Below are 24,737 nucleotides of genomic sequence, written 5' to 3' on the forward strand. Positions count from 1 at the left end.
AAGAAAACTTTGGACTTGTGAGAGGCTAAAAATGACTCCAGGTCGATCATAAGGTAACGTGTAACCAACGCTGAAAAGCCTTTGACTCTATCTCAATCCCTTAAGAAGTTGCAGCACTTTGAAATACATTTTGATGGAAAAAATCGAGGCAAAATAGTGATTTTTTGCAATTTTGAGATGTCCCCTCGTTGCCATGGTAACAGGAAATTTAAGACTGAGCATGTCGTTACAAAGGCAATTGTCCAGTCAACATTTGTGCCCAGTTTGATTAGTACTGAAGCATTTTTCATAGTTTCATAGCAGTTTGAACTTTAACAGGGGCTTTTCAGTGAAAACGGTCATTTTTCACATTATGCTCATGAAGGAAAGGGTTAATGCAGTAAAACAGTATACAAATCGGAACAAAAGTATTTCAAAGTATCTTAATATCCTTGTTGATATTTTTGCAAATACTTGACCATTTACATTAAAATAAACTGCAAAAAAAAAGAAAGAAAAAAGTAAGTTTAAAAGAATGGTAACACAGTAATAACTGAACAACAGACCTTTCATATATTAGGCAATCACTTAACTTACTGTACTATTACGGATGTAACCAGGGCTGGGAATCAAAACTGCGTCGTATCCTACAAAATGTAAACAAACGCCGCCATCTTGGAACGAAAATGTTTGTTTTTGTTTATAACTCTTTTTGTTGGAAATGACTGAAAACCAGATATATGTATTAACACGCTACACTATTTTCCGCCTCGTTCGGTATATGTTGCTTGCACAACTATTTTGTAAAACAAAAGTTATAGCGAACTTGCAACTCGAAGCGGAGCAGAATTTTTATGAAATTGTGTGGATACGACGCAGTTCATATTGCTTTATCTACCGTTTTTTCCTTAAAATCAATTATATACTCGTTTTCAGAGTTCATCATAAACTTCAAAACATAATTTTGCATCATTTACAAAACTTTCATTAAAAAGAGATGTTTCTTTTCCAAGAAAATAATGATTTTTACGAAATGATACGACGCAGTTGAAAATAAAATATGATACGACGCAGTTGTATTTTCATTGCAGGCTGCATATAGGTTAATCTATTTAAATTATGTGTTAGGTTTGCTAATAACGTCCAACAACATTTCTTGTTTACAACTTAAGTCAAAAACAGAGGTCACTCATTGGTTCCATAAAATTGGAAATGTAATACAATTCTATTAAGACTTCGTTTTCCGGTCGCATTTTAGTACCTATCATAAGCATCTACAAATTCCGAAAAACTGTATCAAATGCAATATACATTGAAACACGTGATCGCACACCCATATGACAACGTGTTCCAGTGTTGCTTTAGCATGCTTCCAAAATTGTTCCCGTGAGTTCGAAATGGGAGTGATTACTATTTTTGATACAAAATTCAATATTCCAGTGTAACCTCTCCTAAACCCTGTATTTGTCAGGAATGACTTTTTTTTTTTTAAAAAAAGAGAAAAATTTACACATTTTGAAAAGGTCTCTTGCTATCGGAAGAGGGCTATGCGCAAATTGCATGCATACCTTTGTTAATTGTAATTAGCAATAATTTCCGTCAATTCCCTTATTACTTATATGTCTTTTACGTGCCGATTTTATTGTATTCATTTTTTTAATAATCGGTGAGAACAGATGAGCTTAATTATTTGAAACTGAACATTAAATTTTTAAAATTATATTATAAATGGTTAAGCTACAATATATTTTTGCAAGTAGGTTTTGCGTTCCGTTTAGCCATTTTATGTTCAGCGCCGCGGAACTTTACCGCGGATTTTGTCGCATTGCATTTCTTTATCGCCGATGAGGAAAGGTCTACGGAATGTATTTTTTATTTTTGTACTTAAGTATCATTCTTTTCCATAAAAAAACTTTAAATTTTCAAAATCAAGTTACATATGATACAACTACAAATTATTTTGTAAAGAAGGTGTCCGTTTTGCATTTTACGCTGTGAACCGATAAATTTGATAAAGATATAGGCAGACATGATCTTTCAACAGTATTGAAGAAGTTTTCACAATATTGAACAGAAAATTTAGGTCAGATTATCGCAAACTAGAGACATGGCATCTTAACATATCTTCATACTAAAGTGTGTTTTTTATTTGATAATGAATTGCCTGAAAACTTAAACAAAAGTTTTCAGAAAATGACTTCACAGAAGATAACCCCCTGTTTACATTGAAAATTTATCTGCTAGTCATACCGAAATAAGAAATTTAAATGTTATTTTCTATAATTAATTCAAATATTTATAATCCTAAAACTTCACGCCAGAAGTTTATGAAAAAAGCTGCTTATTTGTACAGCTGACGTTAACAAATTTTGTTGAAAAAAAAAATCAGACAGGTGTGTCCGACCGAGGCCGAGCTGTTTATGTTTACTGAATTCAAATCACTTGAACTGAACTGCTATGCATTCGAAAACCACCAGGGACTTTTTATTCTTTCGTGTGGAAAACCTATCACGCTTGTTTCAAAATGTCGATGGTTCTCTGCAGCTGCAACATTTTGCATGAAGTAATGCACACAGGCGGACATGGCGCACCTGAGGTCCTCGCCCCTAGTAAAGCTATTGTGTAGAGTGAAAGTTTGAAAACAAACCAAAGAAAAACAGTCATAACCCAGAACATGCAGAACCATAGTTAACTTAGAGCGTAGCTAGCCAAAATGAATTCAATTTAATAGATTTCTACATTCTTTTTTGCGAAAAAATTAGGGATAATATTGAACATACAGGAAAATATAAGAATTTTTTTCAGATATTATGATCAATTAGGTAACATGTTCATGTTTAACAAAAGTAGCTTCCGCACTGTAAACTTTCAAATTAAATGTTATATTGGACATGCCACAATGTATTTTAAACAATCAAAAGCAACAGAACATTCTATACCCCGCAAATGATCTGGGTTTTTTTATCTAGCGCAAGTGATTATTCCATAAAATAGAAATTTATTGCCAAAATTATCCCTGTTGAAAAGACTGCCAAAAATACAACTGCGTCGTATCATATTTTATTTTCAACTGCGTCGTATCATTTCGTAAAAATCATTATTTTCTTAGAAAATAAACATCTCTTTTTAATGAAATTATAGTAAATGATGCAAAATTATATTTCGAAGTTTATGGTATACTCTGAAACGAATATATAATTGATTTGAAGGAAAAAAAGATAGATAAAGCAAGATGAAATGCGTCGTATCCACACATTTTCATAAAAATTCTGCCCCGCTTCGAGTTGCAAGTTCGCTATAACTTTTGTTTTACAAAATAGTTGTGCAAGCAACATATACCGAACGAAGCGGAAAATAGTGTAGCGTGTTAATACATATATCTGGTTTTCAGTCATTTCCAACAAAAAGAGTTATAAACAAAAACATACATTTTTCGTTCCAAGATGGCGGCGTTTGTTTACATTTTGTAGGATACGACGCAGTTTTGATTCCCAGCCCTGGTAACTACGAGCTATACATTAAGCTGGTGTGACTTTTCAAAACTTAATATTTATTCTCGTAAATTCACGGACAGGACCGAAGTAAAATTGAATATTTCATTAATGTGTGTTGTAATCTATTCATAATTGACATGTCAATAAAAGCAGAGCATTTTGAGACATAGCCTCGACTACCATGTTAACGTTGGAGATAAGAAATTGAATACGTGACTGCATACATATATTACACTGATAACGATACTTGTTTTCTATGATAGCTAAAATGGAGGAAATACGCCAAAATATCAAGTGTAAAGATTTCATTGGAGTTTTATATGGATTTGTACATACGGGTAGAAAAACGGAATCTTACACACGAGAAAGACTTCGTTTACTACATCAAAAGATATACAGATTGTTGGCAGGTCTTCCACGTTGTCATGCAAAGTGCAGCTCTCTCCATAAGTTACAATTTAACAGGTACGTACACGTCTTATATTATTGTTCACATACATATACGAATTTTGTTACTACTTTCGCGGAATTGTTTATATACATAAAGCCTTACTAAATTAATCTCGATCCACCAAACTGTCCGCAATGAGGCAAAATTAAAATCGAAAGTAAATTTCAAGGTTAACATCAATGCTTTTCAGATAGCACCTATTCCCTTCCTTGACCAACATTTGGAGTCATTCCCAATATATTTTAATGTAAAAGGTAAGATGAAAATACATGTATCTCAATTCAATTATCTTCATGTAACCTGATAAAAATCTTATTCATGCTGGTGCTATAATAATAATTCCATTCACAGATAACTAAATTTGACAATTCATCTTAAATCGTATTTATATTACATAGGATATTGGCCCACAATATGGTAGTCGAGAGGTAAATATTGTAAAAATAAAGACCATAACTAACCACAGGTGGCAGTATATCAGTGTTTGGACCGCCCCCCCCCCCCTTTTCTGCCCCTGGACCCCTACTACAACCATGAAAAAAATTCAACACTCTAAGGCTTACTATAAAGTACCAAATACAAAACCACCGATGAAATTATATAAAAAAAAAAAATTTCCACTATCAAAATTATAGTTATAGAAAGGTGAAAAGCCTACTATATGTTCATTTGCCAAACAATGTGGAACACGGGAAATCGTCGTTTCGGCGACTGAGGCGCATTCCGAAGGCATTTTGTTGCATCATTCATTTACATCAATAAAAAGTACTTGAATTCCACAGCTTACTTAATTCAAGTTTAACGAATATCAATATTCTATCGATTTTTTCTATTTCACGGTAATTTTTGACTTGTCGCTGCCATTTTGGACTCTGATACCTGTGTGTTATACGCGATCTGATTAGACGTCAAATTTGGCTCGTCCAATCAGCTCGCGTATTTCAACCCAGGTATCAGACTGCAAAATGGCTACGACAATTCAAAAAATACCGTGAAACAGAAAAAATCGGAATGATAGTGATATTCGTTAGACTTGAAACAGATTAGCTGTGGAATTCTAGTTCTTTTTATTAATGTTAATGAATGATGCAGCGAAATCCTGCCGGACTGCGCCTCAGTCGCCGAGACGACGATTCCCGTGTTCCACATTGTTTGGCAAATGAACATATAGTAGGCTTTTCACCTTTCTATAACTATAATTTTGATAGTGGAAATTTTTTTTTTTATATATAATATCATCGGTGGTTTTGTATTTGGTACCTTATAGTAAGCCTTAGAGTGTTGAATTATTTTTTTCAGGGTTGTAGTAGGGGTCCAGGGGCAGATAGGGGTAGGTGTCCAAACACTGATACTGCCACCTGTGTAACTAACTACAATTACAATTTTGACGAGGCCCAAATCAGACTCGACCTAAATCAGACTCAACCTTACACAGATTCCGTCATAAAAGATGTTTTCATTTGTTATCAGGTCTCGACACTAACTTTTTCAGCAGGTGGTATGCCGGACCACTGAACCCAAAATTCAGGTGGTCCTTTCTGAACACAGGTGGTCCATGTATTTTTTTTTATTTCAATCTTAGATCAGATAGTAAGTCATTGTAATCCTATTTAGTATTTATTATCTCAGTGAAAAATACATGACAGTACTCATACTTCGGTTAAGTGACTTCTTCCGCAACTCAAGTTAGGGAAAAGTGAAACCATTTGTACGAAAGACCGTTGGGGACATTTCAACTTCATGAATTCCTGAATTCAGCTTCATGAATTCTCGATTTCAACTTCAAGAATTCACGATTTCAACTTTATGAATTCACGATTTCAACTTCACGAATTCACGATTTCAACTTCATGAAGTTGAAATCGTGAATTCGTGAAGTTGAAATCGTGAATTCGTGAAGTTGAAATCGTGAAGTCGAAATCATGAATTCACGAAGTTGAATTCGTGAAGTTGAAATCGTGAATTCATGAAGTTGAAATCATGAATTCGTGAAGTTGAAATCGTGAATTCATGAAGTTGAAATCGTGAATTCATGAAGTTGAAATTGTGAATTCACGAAGTTGAATTCGTGAAGTTGAAATCGTGAATTCATGAAGTTGAAATCGTGAATTCATGAAGTTGAAATCGTGAATTCGTGAAGTTGAAATCGTGAATTCATGAAGTTGAAATCGTGAATTCGTGAAGTTGAAGTCGTGAATTCATGAAGCTGAATCGTGAATTCCGTATTTTGAAAACGGGAATGCACGAAGTTTAAATTGTGAATTCATCAAGATGAAATCGGGAATTCATGAAGTTGAAATGGCCCTACCGGTCTTTCGTACATTTGTGAATGACTTATTTCCTTACTGTTATTCAAATACTCATTGCTGTTTCCTGTTACATTTTTTAAGAATAATAATTGCTTTTTATAGATTAACATTTTTAATTAAACTATTAAGTTATTATATTCTTGTCTTTGAAACAATGAAATATTAATGATAAACTGAAAAATTCCTACATTATAATTGAGCTTATCTTCCTCACAGATTTATTATACATGCTTGTTTGTTGAAATATATTTATGTTTGACAAAGTATTTATAACCTTTTAAAGTACTTTAAATAAGAAAAAAATGGATCTCTGATCGTTTAAAAAGTAGCCAAAGATTACTAGATATTTAATTTTTTCCTTTGCCTTGTTTGCACCATTATTCATGTGTTTATCCGATATCCCATAGTGATACAATGTTATAAATTCAATGGAGTACTAGAGACATTTGAATGAATTTTATACTTTAATTATTAAAATAATTTTCTTCTTTTTTTAACTACACTGTAAGCGAGTTAATAAAAAGTTATAGATGTCTTAAGATCTTTTGAACTAATGAGATGAATGAACATATACCTGTACAACGGAGAAATGGTTTTAAACAACAACTATAGAACACGTTTTTCGACCAAATAACCATTCTCCCAAATGAGCCCTGCACCATTTGGAAAATTCAAGTGGTCTAACGGACCAGTTGCCTGTAAAATTAGGTGGTCCTTGCCAAAATCAGGTGGTCTCGAACCAATGGACCACCGCTAATGTCGAGGCCTGGTTATCTAGAATATACAATATATGTGTTGCTAGAGAAAAAAAGTCCTCAATATTTGATGTATAAATTGCTTAAAATTGACAAATTAAAACGAAACTTACAAATCTGCTACGCCCTGTCTACCAGAATCACATGAGTGAACGAAAGCAGTCACGTGACCAATCACTAGCAGGTTTTAGAGGTATCATTGGCGTCCGCGCCGAAGCGCGACTCCCCTCATAGAATGAGAAAAGGCAATTGAAACTTCTCGGGCTTTTTAGTCGGTCATAACAGCCGATCATTCCGATTGGTATGAGAGTGTTTGATCTTTAAAAAAGAAATGTCGCAATATGAACAATGAATAGCGAACTGGAGAATTTCGAAATGCAAACATATTCAAATGAAATAATCTTTTCCGTCAATTAATCACGCTCTTCGGAACGGTCACTCGTGTGGCGCTATGGTAATAAATAACAAACTGGAGAATTTTGAAGGAAATGAAATGGAAACATATTCAAACAATTAATTGCATTCGTATAAATCTAGGCGTCCGCTGTGGGTTAGAATCTCGACAGGGACTTTGGATTCTTTCATGTGAGGAAGCTATCCAGCTAGTTTACGGAACGTTGGTGGTTCTACTCAGGTGTCCGTTCGTGCCTGAAATAATGCACGGAAGGGCACCTGAGGTCTTCCTACACCAGTAAAGCTGGAACGTCGCAATATGACCTATATTGTGTCGGTGTGACGTAAAACCGAAAAACAAAACAAAAGCATGAGGTTTCTGCACGGAAATAAATATTTTTTCCAGCGCACGCACTTCGTAATTTTGATGTAAAGTCTAAATAGTATTTCAAAGTAAATACAACATACAAAGATTCACTAATATAGTTTTATATGTATAATTCAATAAGGTGATTTCCATGGCGCGTTTGTTTAAGTAAATCATGAATACGAATTTTGATTGCAGTAGCTGAATTTTCAATATTACTAGTATCTAATGTGATACAGTGTAGAGTTTGCATTCTTTGACCAGTACTAACAATTCATAACTTAATAATCTAAGTGATAAACCCTCTAACGGAAATATTGATTGAAGATAACACAGAACAGTTTTATCATGGGATGTTCCCATGTACAATTGTATCTAGATAGAGATGGCCTTTTATCAGATATTCCTTTCATAAACTGCTTTATCAATATTTGGTTTCCAAATTATATGTTTGAAACTATATACACAGCACTAGAAATCGTATTGATAGCACTATAACCTGATTTGTTAGAAAACAGTTTTTTTTTAATTTGTTTTTTTATTGTTTTTGTGTTCATGAAGGCCATGAAACGACGATAATGTCGACAGTCTCGCCTGATATTCCTTTGGCTTGTAGGGCTTCCCGGATATTCTGAATAGCTCGAGTTTCATTTTGGTTAACGTGTGTGGCGGTTTTTGTTTTGGGAGTAATAACATTTTGTCCACATCCGGAAGGATGTATGAATGTTCCACAATCATATAAAAAGGTTTCAGAAACCACGGCTGTATTTTAAAAATCGGTGCCACCAGCACTCTCTCGCATTGACCTTGTTCCATCTTCTGTAACATTCTGTCAGACTTTGAAAGGCTTTGAATATGTATAAAAATAGATTTGTCCACGTAAATGAAAAAGCATCAATCACAAACGCATTAGGATCTGGTCCAAATTAGGTATACTTGTTGTCCCCCGCCTTTTCGAAAAAAGGGGGATAAAGAAATAGGCTCCGTCCGTCTGTCCGTCCGTCACACTTTCGTGTCCGGTCCATAACTTTGTCATTTATCAAAGGAATTTGAAATAACTTGGCACAGATGTTTGTTATAATAAGACGATGTGTCATACGCAACAACAAGACCCCTACCTCCAGGGTCAAGGTCGCACTTGCTCATTCAAGGTCAACATTGTCTTTTTAGCTCACCTGAGCTTGCTCAGGGTGAGCTATTAAGATCGGTGAATGTCCGTCGTCCGTCGTACGTCCACAATTGCTTGTGAACACACTAGTGGTCACACTTATGACTCAATCATCATCAAACTTTGTCTTGTTTAGTTAATTGCTCGGATGAGTTCGAAACTGGGTCATTTCGGATGGAAAACTAGGTCAAAGGAGCTAAAAATAGAAAAACCTTGTGAACACTCTAGTGGTCACATTTTTTACCCAATCATCATCAACCTTTGTCAGAATGCTTGTTTAGATTATTGCTTGGATGAGTTCGAACATGGGTCATCTCCGATGAAAATCAACTCTAGTGGCTGCAGTTTTGATCCAAATAATCTGGAAATTTGTCAGGAAGGTTGTTTTGATTATTTCTAAGTCAAGTTCGCATATGGGTCATCCTCCGGTCAAAAATGAAAAATCTGAAACAAAGTGATCCCTCGGAAGCATAAATCACAACACAATTACAAGAGAATTGCAGATTCGGTTTGATTGAGTGTACATGAGGAAAAAATGAATAAGTGCAACATCCCTCACGCCCCCTAGCGCCGGCTTGAGCGGTACTCAATTCTCAACACTTTAATAGTGCTGGCATCAATGATCCCGAAGGACCAGAAAAAAGTCACAGGAGCTAAAAATAATAAAAGCTTGTTAACACTCTAGTGGCTGCAGTTTTGATCCAAATATCCTGAATATTGGTCAGGAAGGTTGTTTTGGTGATTTGTTGGTCAAGTTTGAATATGGGTCATCTTCGGTCAAAAACTAGGTCACAGGAGCTAAAAATTGAAAAATCTTGTTAACACTCTAGTGGCTGCAGTTTTGATCCAAAATATTCTGAAAATTTGTCAGGAAAGTTGTTTTAATGATTTCTAGGTCAAGTTTGAATATGGGTCACATGGGGTCAAAAGCTTGGTCACACAGCCCAAATATGGAAAAAACCTTGTTAACACACTAAAGTTCACATTTTTGAATCCATTGTCATCAAACTTGGTCAGGGTGCAGACGGGTCAGAGGAGCGATCTAGGGCCATCATGGCCCTCTTGTTAAATCATTTTCCTGTATATCATTTGAATATTTTATTTTGCAAATCAGTTGTCTTGAAGTGTATGTTGAATTAAGTCTTTGGTATATGTCTTGAGGACTCTTGAAATGCACTGTGGGCACCTGAGGTCGTCCTCAAACTGTAAAGCTGGAAATTCGCCATTCGATTTCTACGTTACCACCCACACCCCTCCCCTACAAAAAACCAAAACAGAGTATAAATCTGAAGCACAGAAAATTCCAAATATAATTCTAAGATATATTCGATAGTTTGTAACAAATGTTGTTGTTGTTTTTTTCTTGTTTGTGGGACGATCTCTATCTGATATACTCCATGTTTAGGTCTATTAATGTGAATAATTCGGCTCAACTTAGTTCTTCCAGTGTTCCGTAAATGTTCAGCATGGTAAAAACGTTCACGTTCAACTGCTGTGTTTTCTTGTCTCATGTCTACACAAATTCTTATGTCTCAATTGCTTTTAGAAATAATTTCGCGGGGTGGCACCAAGGTGTATTACCTTCAACTTGTTTTATGACATCAGAGTCTAGTAGTTAGTTTTATTTTTCCTCAGATGTGTTGCCGCATTTTAAAAGGTGACAATCTAACAGTCCAACGGGCTTAACATCTTTGTGATATGTATATGTAGCTGGAAATCTTTGAGTTTCCCAATACTTGAAATCGATCATTAAACTCATTTTTATTTGTTTGGGTCGTCAGACCAAACAAATAATGGTAGCGAAATTTCAGAGTCTAATGTTGTTAATTGCAAATGCCGAAAGTAGTCCACTTTTTTGAAGCGGTTACTTCCCTTTATATGTAACACTAACGCCGAAAAATTCAGGGGAGATCACTGCGTAAAGATGGTCAAAGACAGGCACATCTATATTCAAGCAAAATAATTCCCGAATGGTCGAATATTTCTAATATTGTTTTATTGTATTTTCTGATCGAAAATAAGTAAATACAATACAAAAACATTCAATCTCTGACACAGAAGTTTATGACAAACCTAACAACAAGTAGTTCTCAAAACAGCTTTAAACTAGCGATTTAAAAGAAAGAAATATTTTTATTTTGTTACAAGTATCCAACAAATTACAACGCATTAAAAGTTTAAAAATAGCGTTGGCTTATAGAATTGTCAATAAATGCACAATCACAAATTACGCGGATGAATATGATTTTATCAATGAAATACTATTTTTAGCAATGTCGGTTACCGAATACTACACAAACCGAGTAGTGGAATATATAGATTCTACATGTCGGACTGTTTGGGCGAGAAGATTTTCGCTAAAATTATTTTACTTCAATTTTAAACAACAGGTTTATCCTAAACAAATATCTCGAAATTAATAAGGATTACAAACCCGAAATGCAATGGAAGTTCTCAATTTAGAATGACTTGATGTTATTCACTCATTATTTGTATAACTTCTCCGTGGTACAGGGGTAACGCGCTCGCTTAGTGAGTGAGAGGTCTGGAATTCAAATCCCAGTAGAGTAAACTTTTTTTTTTAATTCTTTTTTAAGTGTCATGATATGCAAGGATAAAGTGTGGCTGTCGTAAAAAATGAACATAAATGATTTATTGATGCAACTCTAGTTATGTAGAATTCCGTATGTATCAAACTCTGGTGCCTAGCAAAATGAATTATAATACATAAAAATAAACTTATACAGGAAAATACATACAGATATACAGTACGATTTAGATTGCAAAGATCAGAAAATACCACAGAACTTGCAGCCCTTTGATTCTTTATAAATATACATGCTTATAGTAAGCTCCAGGATTATTTACATCTGTGTTAAACAACAGTTAAAGTCGTCACAAGCCCTAATTAGATCGAACAATATGGTTTTCTTCAGGCCGTTCACATATAAATTCACCGTGGCTGAAGGGTTTTCACGCTCGCTTAGGAAGCGAGAGGCCTGGAGTTCAAATCACAGTAAAGGCAACTCATTTTTTTTTCAAACTGTTTAAGTCAAATAAACATTGGATTGAATATCAGTGTTGCAATCAGTCTTATAGCCAATTTACTACAATTAAAACGCTGGAAAGCATTGGTGAGACCCAAACAAATTCAGCGCCTTCTGTGCTTTGATTTTTATTTGGATTTGTTTCAACATGTTTTATATAAAACATAGATAATCCTGGATGAACACTGAAGTTTGCTGTCATAAAAGTGGTTTAAATTCTATATCATGATGTGAAACGTTATTTTTGTTTTTATAAGCCAAGAAAAAACTGGTTATTGGATTGAGGTATGTCGGCGGGCGGGCGTAAACAAGTTCTTCCGAGCACAACTCCTCATACATTTCACAGAAGCTTTGTCAACAAGTGCCCTGGCGCATGTTGTCGGGGTTTTGTGATTTGATAATATTTGACCTAATTATGCCCCCTCCTTGTTTTCTTATTTAGAATATATAGTGATCAATTTCTTTTGTGCGACACTACTCCTACATTTCTGAAGGAATTTTGACCAAACTTTCACAGAAGCTTTGCTATCAAGTGCCCTGGGACACATTATCGAGGTTTATGATTTGATAATTTTCGACCGAATTATGGTCCGTTTTTTCCTTTTATGGACTATATAGTAAACAATTCCTTCTGTGCGCAACTTCTTCTTTAATTCTCAACGAATACGATATTTCAATTAAACTTGATGTATAGCAAGCTTATGACAAGACCTTGCTTTGGATTGCTTTTGGGCCCCTTTGGGTTAAGGTCATTGTTACTAAAAATAGAAAATCAGTATTGCAAGTTTATGTAAAGCCTCGCTTACGATTGTTTTTGGGCCTGATGGGTCAATGTCACTGTTACTAAAAATGGGAAATCAGTTCATGATCAATAACTAGAATTTGAAATGAAATATTTCAATGAAACTTGGTGTAAAGCAAGGTTATATAAAGACTTTGCTTAAGATTGAGTTTAGGTCAAGGTCACTGTTACTAAAAATATAAAATCGGTTTCCAGTCAGTAACTAAAGTTACTTGAATGAGATATTTCAATGAAACTTATTGTATAGAAAAAGCTGATGTGAAGATTTTGCTTAGAAATGCTTTTGGGTTCCCTATGATCAATAAAAGGTCACACTTACTAGAAATACAAAATTTGTTTCAGGTCTATAACTTGGTAAAGGAATGAGATTTTAATTCCACTTGAATATTATTTCTACAGTATTTGAAAACTTCAATTAGAACTGCTTTTTAACCCCATAGGGTTATTGCCATTGTTTTAATACCCTAGTTAAACTGTGCATTTATATTCCAATGACAACAGGGCATTCAACAGTGGTGGTAATTGAAAACCTGGTTTCGTGGCTTTTTTTTCATGTAGATTTTTTCTCAAAGGTTTAACGATTTAGACAATCGACCTTCATTGACCTTTTTTAAGTCATTTTTTATGTGAACTTAGGTTAATGTTTTAGAAATGTTGTAGACTAGTTGTTATCATATTAATAGACTATGTCAAACAAATTCTTTCTTCAGATGGTGTGAAACTTGCTCAAAGTGGAAAAAAGAACTGTCGAGTGTAAATAGATCAAGGAATGTAAATTGGGAGAAAACGGAATCATGGAAATGGCCTGACTCGTATGAAAACATTGTCGAAGTATTCCTGCCGGGTGACTGGACAAAAAACAATCCCGCACAGCTTTCAGATATATCAACACAGTGTCATATTTGGCTGCAATGTAGAGAATTTCACCTGAATGAAACTATAGTAAAAAACGTTCGAGCTGCAAGAAACGAAACATATCATAATATCAGTTTTGAAGCCAGTGATATTGAAAAGGCCAAAGCTTTTGATGCTTTAAAAGATTTGATCAAAGATAAAGACATCGCAAACGACATTAATGTGAATGAATATTTAAGCAAACTGGATGATATTTATATGGATGATTTATTCTCTTCCATTGACAAATCTATACTTGAGGAAATAACAGCTGTGTATCATGAAAAGCAAATTTCATTGGAACGCAAAATTAGTAAAATATGTGACCACTTAGAAGCTATAGAGGAGGAAACCAGATATTTTAGTAGGGTGTTAGGCAGACTTGCATGGAAAATTCAACCAAACAATTCGAAGTTTTGGAAAGCAACATATTGTTTAACACTTGCACATTTGTTTGTACTTTTAGGATGGAATTATTTTGTACCGAACCATGAATCGTTTACAGGGTATCATTCTCAAGGTCTAGGTAAGAATATTCAATTAACTGACGCTTACTGTTTTAGTAAATAATAGTATAGCAAATAAGCACATACTTTATGATTGCTAATAACCATCTCAAGGGTGTAATATGATACACCTTTGAAGTTGTTTTATGCTTCAATTCTAAGAATGCTTTAATATATTGGTTGGTCCGCCGTTCTTCCGTTAGACTAGACCTTATTTAAAAAATGATGGAGTTGGCATGACGTGTAAGTATAATATCTGATGATTAATATGTCAAAGGCAAGGTTAAGTCATCGTAATATAAACATCTACTGTTGTCTTACCAATCATAAAATAATGCGTTGACCTTCAGGTAAAATAAGGCAATTAGGAGATTAGACACGACAATTAGATACCTTGCATTTACTTTTTTTGTTCAGTACAACCGAGATAAAGGCAATAAAACACTTGACACAGCACATCCTTTGAGAGTAAGGATTTTACAGGTTGAAGGACAATATGTTAAAACCTTGCTACAAAAGTTTACACGACAAAAGCCGATTTACAGTTATCAAATTATGTAGTATGGATGGTTAAATGTCTCACAGGGTCATGCATGTGTCTAGCTATTCGCAAGACAAGATAGAGGTACAAGCAAATATGTTGAAAATAAGTACTGAAAAATTATCATAATATATTAAAGTTCTGGCCTAGGATTTATCGAAACGTTTCCGATTTCGTAATGTAATTGTTGACTTTTACTTTTTGCAGACGGATGTGTCGATGAAAACTATAGTTTGCCGTGGATGCAAGATTTACCGTTACTAGAGTACGTACGAGACACTAACACTTTAGTTGGGAGAGAGTGGTTGTTTGAAATATTAGATAGAAAACTTTTACAAGACGAATCATCTGGAAGCGGAATAGTCTCTGTTGCAGAATTCGGGTACGGAAAGTCAGCCATAGTTTCCCATTTGCTTTGCGCCAGACATTGTGAAAAGGGAAGACCTTTGAGGGAACAGATAGCTGCGTTTCACATATGTAAATACGATGTTTCTAGCACGCAGTCACCCGAGAGGTTTATCAGGCGTTTAGTAGGTTTTTTTGCAATGAGAATTCCGGAATACGGCAATATTGTTTCCATGATGTCCAGTTCCTCTATTTTATATGACAATGAAAAATGCGCTAAGGAACAAGATGCGTGCTTTGACCAGGCGTTTAGAATTCCATTTAAAAATATGACATCAGAATATTCTACAAAGATTGTGGTAATAGACGCTCTTGATGAATGTTTTCACTTAACAAAAAACGAAAATTTTATTTTGAATTTGATATCGACACGACTACGATATTTTCCAAAGTGGGTCAAATTTCTCATAACAAGTAGAGACATAATGCAACTGAAGTCTTTAAAAAAATTAGAGAGATTAAATCTTTTAGCTAACGATTCGAACAATATTGAAGATATCAAAAAGTATATTGAAATAATTTACAATGAAAAGTCACGATTCTTTTATTCGGATATAAAACAGAAAATAATGGAAAGTGGTGAAGGCAATTTCCTTTACATTGTTCATGCACTGCAATATGTGCAGAGTCCTGATTTTAATGGCAAATTGCCTGAGCTACCATTTTCATTGGAGGATATATATGAACTTAACTTTGATCGACAATTTCAAGGAGGTGATACCTACAGCATTGCCAGACTTATTCTCGAAATTATTTGTACAAGTTTAACACCACAAAATAAAAACGATATATATGACATACTAATAAATAGTGAGGCAATAAACTTATCATATATAGATTTTGAACGGGAATTTGAACAACTTTCTTACTTTATAAAGGCCGAAGATGGCGTTATTTTACGCCACAAAGCAATACACAGTTGGTTAGTTAATTCAGCCTCTAGCAGATATAAAGTTTCCCTGACAAAAGGGCATGAGCTAATTTCAAAACATTTACTTAGAACGGTGAAGAACAACGGCACTGGTGATATTATTGCGCTGGTAATTCATCTAAGTAGCTCCAAAAGTGTGGCTCTGCGAAAGACATTTCGTTCATTTAATATGAATAAAGTTATGACTTTCAAAGAGAAGGAAGTTTTACACAATCTTATAAGTAAGACCGAGTCTGAAGAAGCGCTTGATTTACTTCTTTTTCACCATTCCAAAGTTGATATAACAGATGAAAATGGGGTTAGTCCAGCATTTCTAGCAGCAGCGAAAGGGCATCTTAAACAGCTGAAATTATTGCTGCGTAAAGGAGCAAACTGTAATTTTGTAGTGAACCCTTGTAGAAAGTGTAATACAAAGTTATTTTTGCGCGATTTTAAAAAAGATATAGAAGAGATAAAAACAGTTTTCTACTCTGGTTATGGACTACTTCACATAGCAGTGCAGCATAGATCTACAGACATTGCAAGATATTTAATTGAAGAGACAAGCATTTCTTTAAATCATGAAAACGTTATTGGACAGCGACCAATTGATATAACTTGTGAGTTAGGTAATATTGAAATATTGAAAATATTCATGTCTAGAAAATCAAATATTATCGACGACAAGTGTTTGTATTTTGCGACCAGAAATTCACATTTAAACATCGTTAAACAAATTCTAGACTTAGGATTTGAACCGAGTTGCATATCCAACAAAACTGCTAAAAGAGAATTAGGTAAAATAATGAAACCGTGTAATTGCGACGATTCGGATGATTTAGACACTTTGATAAAACCTTTGGACACATGGTGGATTGTTTTGCGAGAAACTTCACTTCATTATGCGATTCGGTCTGGTTATTCACCTATCGCAGAATATATTGCAAAAAAGACAAAGCGTTTAGTGGAGTGTGTTGATTCATATGGCTATACACCTTTCTTACTTGCGATCAAGCATGGAAGATACCAGCTAACTAATGTCATGAAAGAAAGAGCAAATAAAGATAACTGCTCTTCCTCAGCTTCATTTATATCTCATGAGATCACCAGCTCAGGTACTATTATTCAAGAGAAGGGTGAAGATATTTGTCAAGAAGGTACAGTATTTGCTCATTTAATTGCAAAATATAACCGAGTTAAAATGATTGACATTTTTGAAAATGACGTCTCTCTGAAATGGGATATAGCAGATAGTTCTGGCAATAAGCCAATACACTATGCAGCTAGTCACAGTAGTACGGATTTTATCAAGTTCATGTCCTGGAAATTTGGAAGGACTGCTTTTGAGGAAGAATCAAAAAATAAATCAACGGCTTATCATTCTGCAGCAATAAGCTGTTCAGAGGTGAGTTTAAGGGCACTTACTAATGCATTTAGTGATGATATAATAGATTTTAAAGATAATGGCAATAGGAGCGTACTGCATTATGCTCTCATGTGCGAGGCTAAGAAGTGGTCGTACTTTCCTCAAAATAATCTAACCCTACCTTGTCAAACATATTTACTTAAGCTAACAAATGTATCACATGTTGATACCAATGGGCAAAATTTACTACATTATATTTTGAGGTTTGGGCACGAAAAACTTCTTCATTATCTTCAGGTTAAACATCCGAAGAAGTACAAACAAATGCTTCATTCAAAAGATCGATTTAAGTTGACTCCAGTCGAATACACTTTATATTATGCACCAAATGTTGAGAGTTTGTTCTCATCTACTGTTTTAAATCAATTCAAAAATGAAAGCGTAAACACGCAGTCAGAGGAAATACAGCGGTCGTTAATACCATGGGAAAAATGTTTAATTAACATTCAAAAATTATTTACGCAGGAGGAGACCAACGAACTTCTTTTGCAACACTTCAATATCATTCTTGTTAAAAGTCCGCTTTTGTCGAAAGCCCTTTTGCTGAATCGTGTTTTTGCGAATACCTCGCTAATTGAGGCCGCAAATATTAAGTGGCATATAATACGTAGTATGTTTTTGGCAAAACAGTTCAATCGTGAGAACATTCTTAAACAATCATTGAAGATAATTTCAAAAGACAATCCCACGCTCCTCTTCAGTTGTGGGCAACCTTTAAATCGTTCTCCTTTGCATTATATGGCGTTCTCTGCTCCTTGGACTTACGATGACACGTTGTTTGATGTTATTAATGATTCCTTTGCTGTAGCAAGGAGCATTAAGGATTTGAACTGCAGTACCAGCGATGGATTTAACCTTCTTCACTACTCTATTATTGGTGGTTTTATAAACCTAACGGATTTTTTAATGGAAAAGAAATTATCAGTAGTTACTGAAAATGTTTCTGTTGTTGATGTACTTTATATGACTGTGTTTGCGAAGTTTAAATCAGATATATCCAGTGATAATTCGGTTACGTATTCACTCCTTGATATATTTTTATCAGACTTCATTAGAAACCGAACATCGGATTTAAAGGCAAATGTCTTCTGTAGTAATCTTTCCAAGAGTTTGTCTTTAGTGCATTTCTTCGCAATTAACGGGATGGCAAGAACAATAGAAACAGTAAAGAATTTATTTGGAAGTGAAATAACTCGATGTCAGAACGTTCATAATTTTACTGCAATGTTTTTTGCCGAATTGTTTGGCAGAACATCGGTCGAAACTTCATTACTAAATGAAAAGTCTTTCATTTTCCCTGAGAGAAGTGCTGTAGAATTTCTTTTACTCAATATATTTAATAACTTTCCTCAAATGAGGAAACAGAATCCTTTCCGTTGCATTACTTCAAGGGGAATGATAACCATACGTAATAGAGCACTTATTAAAAACTATCAATGTCTAAAAGGGTTTTATAATATGTATTTTTTGACTGTTAACGATTTCTTTATTCATAATCTCTTGTTTGCAAGAGAAGGCTTACACTTAACTGAAAAACTTATGCTACAGTACATAGAGATAAAAAAGTTGTTCTATGCCTCTTTAAAAAGTGAAATTAGATCGAGCTGTAGCAGATTTACCCGTTGTCTGAGTGAAATAATAGAGATACTTAATGAACTAAAACTTTGGAGCGGTATAAGTAATGGGTATCTTTCCTGGCAAAGTGAGTATGATTTTCTGAAAAATATATACAATGCATTAAAATTACCCTTCGATAAAAGTATGATTTCATTAGTACAAGATGGTATGAACAATGGTTGTTCAACTTATAATTTTCGACATATTTGGAATACAATGCAATATCTGGAAAGATCTCTTAGGACAGTAGTTCAGAATGTTCAAGATATTACAATTTTGGTGGCGCTTTTGGACCAAAAAGATTTTATAAGAATTCAAAGTATGCCATTTGGGTTTAATGGTTTACAGCCGCATTTTCAAGACTTTGTGTGTGGATATAGATTTTCCTTATGTCATGGATGCCCATTAGGTTTGTTGAAGGGAGCAGTAAATAACATAAATCGTTTTCGGTACCTAAACGTTATTAAATCAACTACTACATACAAACATATTGACGGAGTGAGACCTAGAAGTGGTCCAATTTTTATGACCAAATCTGAAGTTACGAAGCTAGAAAAGAAACGGAAATTCATATACAAAATGATGCACAAAACAAAGGAAAGACAGAAGTGGCTATTAGCAAACTTCAAAAGTGAAAGAAATGGGATCTGTAAGAGCCAAGCTAGCAATGAAAGATATGAAAAGAGTTTGTTATATAATATTAGGATACCATTGATTTGAAATTTCTAAAGTAAAATGGGAAGTTTTAGAGAAGTTTTATTTCTATCTCGTATTTAGATTTCTTTTTGTATAATACAAGTAATAACATTGTAGTTTGTTACGACTAGTGTTTCATGAGAATGATATACATTTCGTTATATGTTGTCATAGCAATCAAACATAAATAACTGCATTTCAGTTTGCGGATTTTGTTTTTGATGTGTGTGCGTTTGCGTGTGCGTGCATGTGTGTGTGCGTGCGTATGAGTGGTGTTAGTATTTGTAAAAATATTGTCTATATCAAAGATACTATAAGGTCCAAAGTCTTTCCCCGGAAGTACTTTAAAAGAAAACTATTCTCAATTAAAATCATAATTCAAAGTTTATATACAATATTAAGAAGATGAAGCAGTGAAAAAAAGATAAAAAAGATAAATATACAGCAAATATCATCTAGAAGTTAATCACGAAGGCGATCATTACGAATTATCTCGAGGCCCGATTGGATTTAATCAGTTCGCTCCAATCTGTATAATTTACCCAATTGTTTCTAGAATGACGACAAAAATAATACGCTCTGCTTTTTAAACCTACTTGTTTGTTTATAAACAAAAATAAATTATTTAATGGAGAGCAAAGTCGGTATTCAAGTTTAAATTAGCTTCCGCGGTGATGTAATCGGCTTATTCCTTGGTCTTATGCTGAATCAGTTTATACATTAGGAAAAATGAGTACAGATTGTACTTAATATTTAGTTTCTATTTAAATCACAATTGAAAACATTTTGCAATTACAGTTGATTTATAATTTAGTTAAATTACTTCATCGTTAATGCAATTCTTTTACAAAATAGAGGGTTAATGTACCTCTTTTCGTGCATTAACATCTTCAGCATTTGAATCGAGATTCGGCAGGTCAGTGTCTGATTAGGTAATTCCGATATTTCGTCATTGTTACCATATTTTCCAAAATCGTGCTATATATCTGTTTATCGGGATACGAAAAAATAGAGTAAAAAAGAATCCCTAAAGAAAGTCCAACACAACAAAATTGAAAATGTTTCAGGCTCGGTTTGATTGAGCCTGTTCATTGGTCATCGAATGCAACGTTACGGAAACCTTAGATTATCTGTATGAATTTATTCATGTGTAACTAAGTATTGCTTATAAATGTAATGCTTGCTACCAAACTTATCGCTACGTTTGCGTCACCTAATCTGAGCAAGATAAGAAACTGCAGCGAGGAGTTTGCTTTTCCATGTAACGTAAGACATCGAGAATGAGTCGACGTGTATTTATTTCTACTCAGTCTTTTAAAGTCATGTAGACATAACTCACAAGTTTTGAAAAATTATTGGTAATGTGTAGACTTAAAATCAATGTCTAAATTGATGTAATTTACAATTATAAAGTTATATATTTATTTCTTTTTGTATATAGATTTCTTTTTTAGAATTGTAATATTTTCATTTGTAATCACTTATGTTTCATATACATTTTGTTATCACAATAAATCTTGAAAAAAAACTGTGTTTAAGTTTGTGAATTTGTTATTTGTTTGTTATTTGTTTTGTTGCTTTTTATTGTTGTTTTATTTTTTTTTTGTTAATTTGTAAAAACATTGTCTATATCAAAGATGATTAGTTAGTATTGGGGTTATTTAATACGATTGTCTTAAAAATGTAATTGTCAGTTTACTTAACAAAGGACTTTGTGAATATTTACGTATAAGTAATTTATGTATATTGTTCGCCAGTTAGTATGAAAAACATGCCAAAAATGATCAAGGTTTCCTTTACTATTTTTATTACTGGTGTCATTTACTAAATGGTTAATGTCAGTCAACAGCAAGTCTATATGACAAATTGATTGCCTGTGTTTGTAGTTTCTTGAATATATATATCCTGTAATATTATTTTAGTTTTTCTTCAGTTTAATTGTACACACGACTATACATAGCGTATTAAACTTTACTAAATTTGAGAAAAAACCCTTTGTTTATAATAATGCTACACATATAGGTTGTTGTTATGATACTGTCGTTTATTATTCAATCACCGATGTTCCATTAGATAGCTTGATAGTACATTACATACACGTTCCAAACACACCCTCGTTTCTGAAAATTACATTAAATTCAAGTGTATTTTTGTCAGTATGCATGTTATTAAACGTTTATAATTCTGTTAGAAACTTGTTTAGAATTTAATGTTGTTTTTTTTTCCGGGAAAATGATGGTTTAGTTGTACTTAATTAACATTAGATCAAAGAGAAGAAGGCACTGAAAAAAAGACGGTAAGGGACTTTAGGTTACACATTTTCACTCCCGTGTTACTGGTAAATGAATCGTATATGTCAGGGTTTACGTTTTAACATACGGTATTGCTATGCTTTTTGAGATTTCTACTCTTGAAAATAATCAAAAACGAGTAAAATAAAGTCACTTTTAGGGGTAAAAAACTTAATAAGTATAGTGACCCCCGATATTTCTTTTATAAATTTGCTTTAATATACTATATTCTAATCTATTCTATTCAAATATTAAGAAAATTATGTGTGGTGCTTTAAATTTTCCTGGGTATAAATACGAAGGTGCGTCATCTTTCAGTTAAAGGAAGAAAATACCAGTCTATACATATGATCATGGAAAAATCATGTTTTGTGAACCTAGTACATGCAAATCTGCCGATGAAGATTTTGCTAACAATCTGGTGTACCTCTCTTTAATGTTTACACTAAGCATTAAATTCAAAGGAAATTTCTTAGGGAACCTTTAACGTTTAATTACGGTCGAAATACTTATGAATTAACTGTAATACCTGAAACTGTGATATATTTCGTTCATGTGTTTACAATACAAGAGTAAGTAGCTCTTGAAATTGTAAAAAAATCATGTATTGCCGAAACAATTTACTAATGATTTTATAATTATCACTATCTTATAAATATTTGAATTACGAGTACCACGCGCCATATCTCAGCAACATATATCAGATTATTAAAAAACAAAAACAAAGATCAACAAGGAATGTGGCATTCAATGAACGCAACCCCACGCGACCCAGCAACACAGGAACACCGGCAAGCAGCAAAGTTATCTAATGAAAAATTCACTTTGGCTTTCAAGTGGTCAATAACAGAAAAGAAGTGATAAAAGTAGGGATTTTTCAAGACAGACAAAGAAGCGATTTCAATATAATAGGAAAAGTATCTCTTCTAAACTTATTTATGCAAACAATTGCACCAAGATCAATATGTATCCATAGCATTTTTGAAACCAAATATGTATCCATAGCATTTTTGAAACCAATCACCAGTGCCTTAACCAGAGATCACAACAAAATAGTCGGGCGATGTGAAAGAGTCATGATAACTGCTTCACTTTCATACTTTTTAAGATCGAGCTAAAAATTGTAAAGTGAACTTTGCAAGAACAATATTGTACCTTACATTACTAGTAATTCAAATTGACACAGTAAGTTATTCAGTCAGTGATTTCTAAACTATATGTTAGTGTATTTTTAGAAGAAGATTTCTTATTCTTCATTATATTAAAGCTATAAATGTGTTGGTTGCTATAAAAGAAAGCATATATACTTTTCAGAAATCCTCACTTCATAGTTACATTGTATTTTAGAGTGACCAATGAGATTCACTGATTTTAATATTACCAATGAAACTTCTTCTTAAATTCAGTTCGTCCCTGTTAATTTTAAAAGAAGTCAAACTGATTACAGATGGACTTCGTCCGAAAAATTTATAGTGTATGTATGTCAATTTCCAACTCCATACGTTTAGACAAATTCATCGGCAAAACCAAATGTGCTAGTCGCATTGATTTGACCTAAAATATATTTAATCTTGTTATTCATGTAATATTATATCCATACTTTAAAAAAAAATTTTTGTTATATTGTTACAGACAAGGTTTGCAACATCCGAGGACGAACAGTTTGGGTATGCCCGTTCTCAGTGTCAAAATTTTCCACCGGGTCGTAATATCATCGGATTTTTGCATAACACTATAACAAAACTATAAAAAAAATCTATTTAATTTTTTTTAATGTATGGATGTAATTTTATATGGGGTTAACTTAACCCCGCGTATAATATTTAATAAATTTTTATTTGGGGATTATCGTACAGTCATTCAAATTAAAAAAAGTTTCAGTTTTTAGCTATTTTAATAGAATATATCGTTAGATCGAGTCCCGTTCTCTATAAGTTTGCAAAATGGACTTGTCCAACTTAAGGCGTATATCAGAATCAATTAAGATAAACCAATTAAAAAAATAGAATCTATATCGATTAGGATTAAATAAAAGCAGCTGACCTTCTCAAGTAATATATATAAAGGACAGCCTACTTCTATACTAATGGTTTATGTCTGCTTATCTATTCGAAGCATGAACTGTGATGCGAAATATATATAAACTTAATTAACATTGAATGCCATGTTAATTAATAAATTTAAAAACGCAGTTTGCCCGATAGATTGTGGTTTCGAGCTCGATCGGTTCTAGATCAATCTTGTCACATGCTGGATGCTTCAGTCACGGAATTCATCGCCGTTTTTGGCAACAAAAATTTATTAAATAACCATTATTAGTTAACATATATAGATCTACATGTACAGTATACTTATCATTATATATTTGTATACAAGTAATAGTATATTTTTCCAATAAGTCTAGTAATATATGACAGAGTCGTTTTCGAGTTATTTTATTTATTTTTGTAGAGAAATAAAAAATCTACATATTTTCCCTTTGTTAACTTCAATAGTATAAGCAATTTTGTATACCATGGACTATGATGACGTTAAAGGGATCGCGGGGTCATAATATGTATACATAATTATTTCAAACTTATCATTAAATAAGCACTTATCAGTAGATTGATATAATGATCTAAATAAATACATGATTTGAAAAGCCGCTACCTGCATTTTACGATGTTAAATCGCGGCTTTTTAA

At 33.5% G+C, this 24,737-nt stretch overlaps 1 protein-coding gene across 1 annotated transcript; it reads left to right on the top strand.

Annotated features, from left to right (window-relative positions):
• The first annotated feature begins 3,226 nt into the window (after positions 1-3,226).
• LOC132740744 (uncharacterized) lies at positions 3,227-19,961 on the top strand. The gene is made up of 3 exons (XM_060728710.1): positions 3,227-3,938; positions 13,476-14,185; positions 14,914-19,961. Exons 1-3 carry the CDS (start codon positions 3,730-3,732, stop codon positions 19,782-19,784), a joined length of 5,790 nt encoding a protein of 1,929 aa, XP_060584693.1. The 5' UTR covers positions 3,227-3,729; the 3' UTR covers positions 19,785-19,961.
• The last annotated feature ends 4,776 nt before the right edge of the window (positions 19,962-24,737 follow it).

The sequence above is a fragment of the Ruditapes philippinarum genome, unplaced genomic scaffold (genome assembly GCF_026571515.1).
Source record: "Ruditapes philippinarum isolate M1 unplaced genomic scaffold, ASM2657151v2 ctg5264_1_1_1_1, whole genome shotgun sequence".
NCBI lineage: Eukaryota > Metazoa > Mollusca > Bivalvia > Venerida > Veneridae > Ruditapes > Ruditapes philippinarum.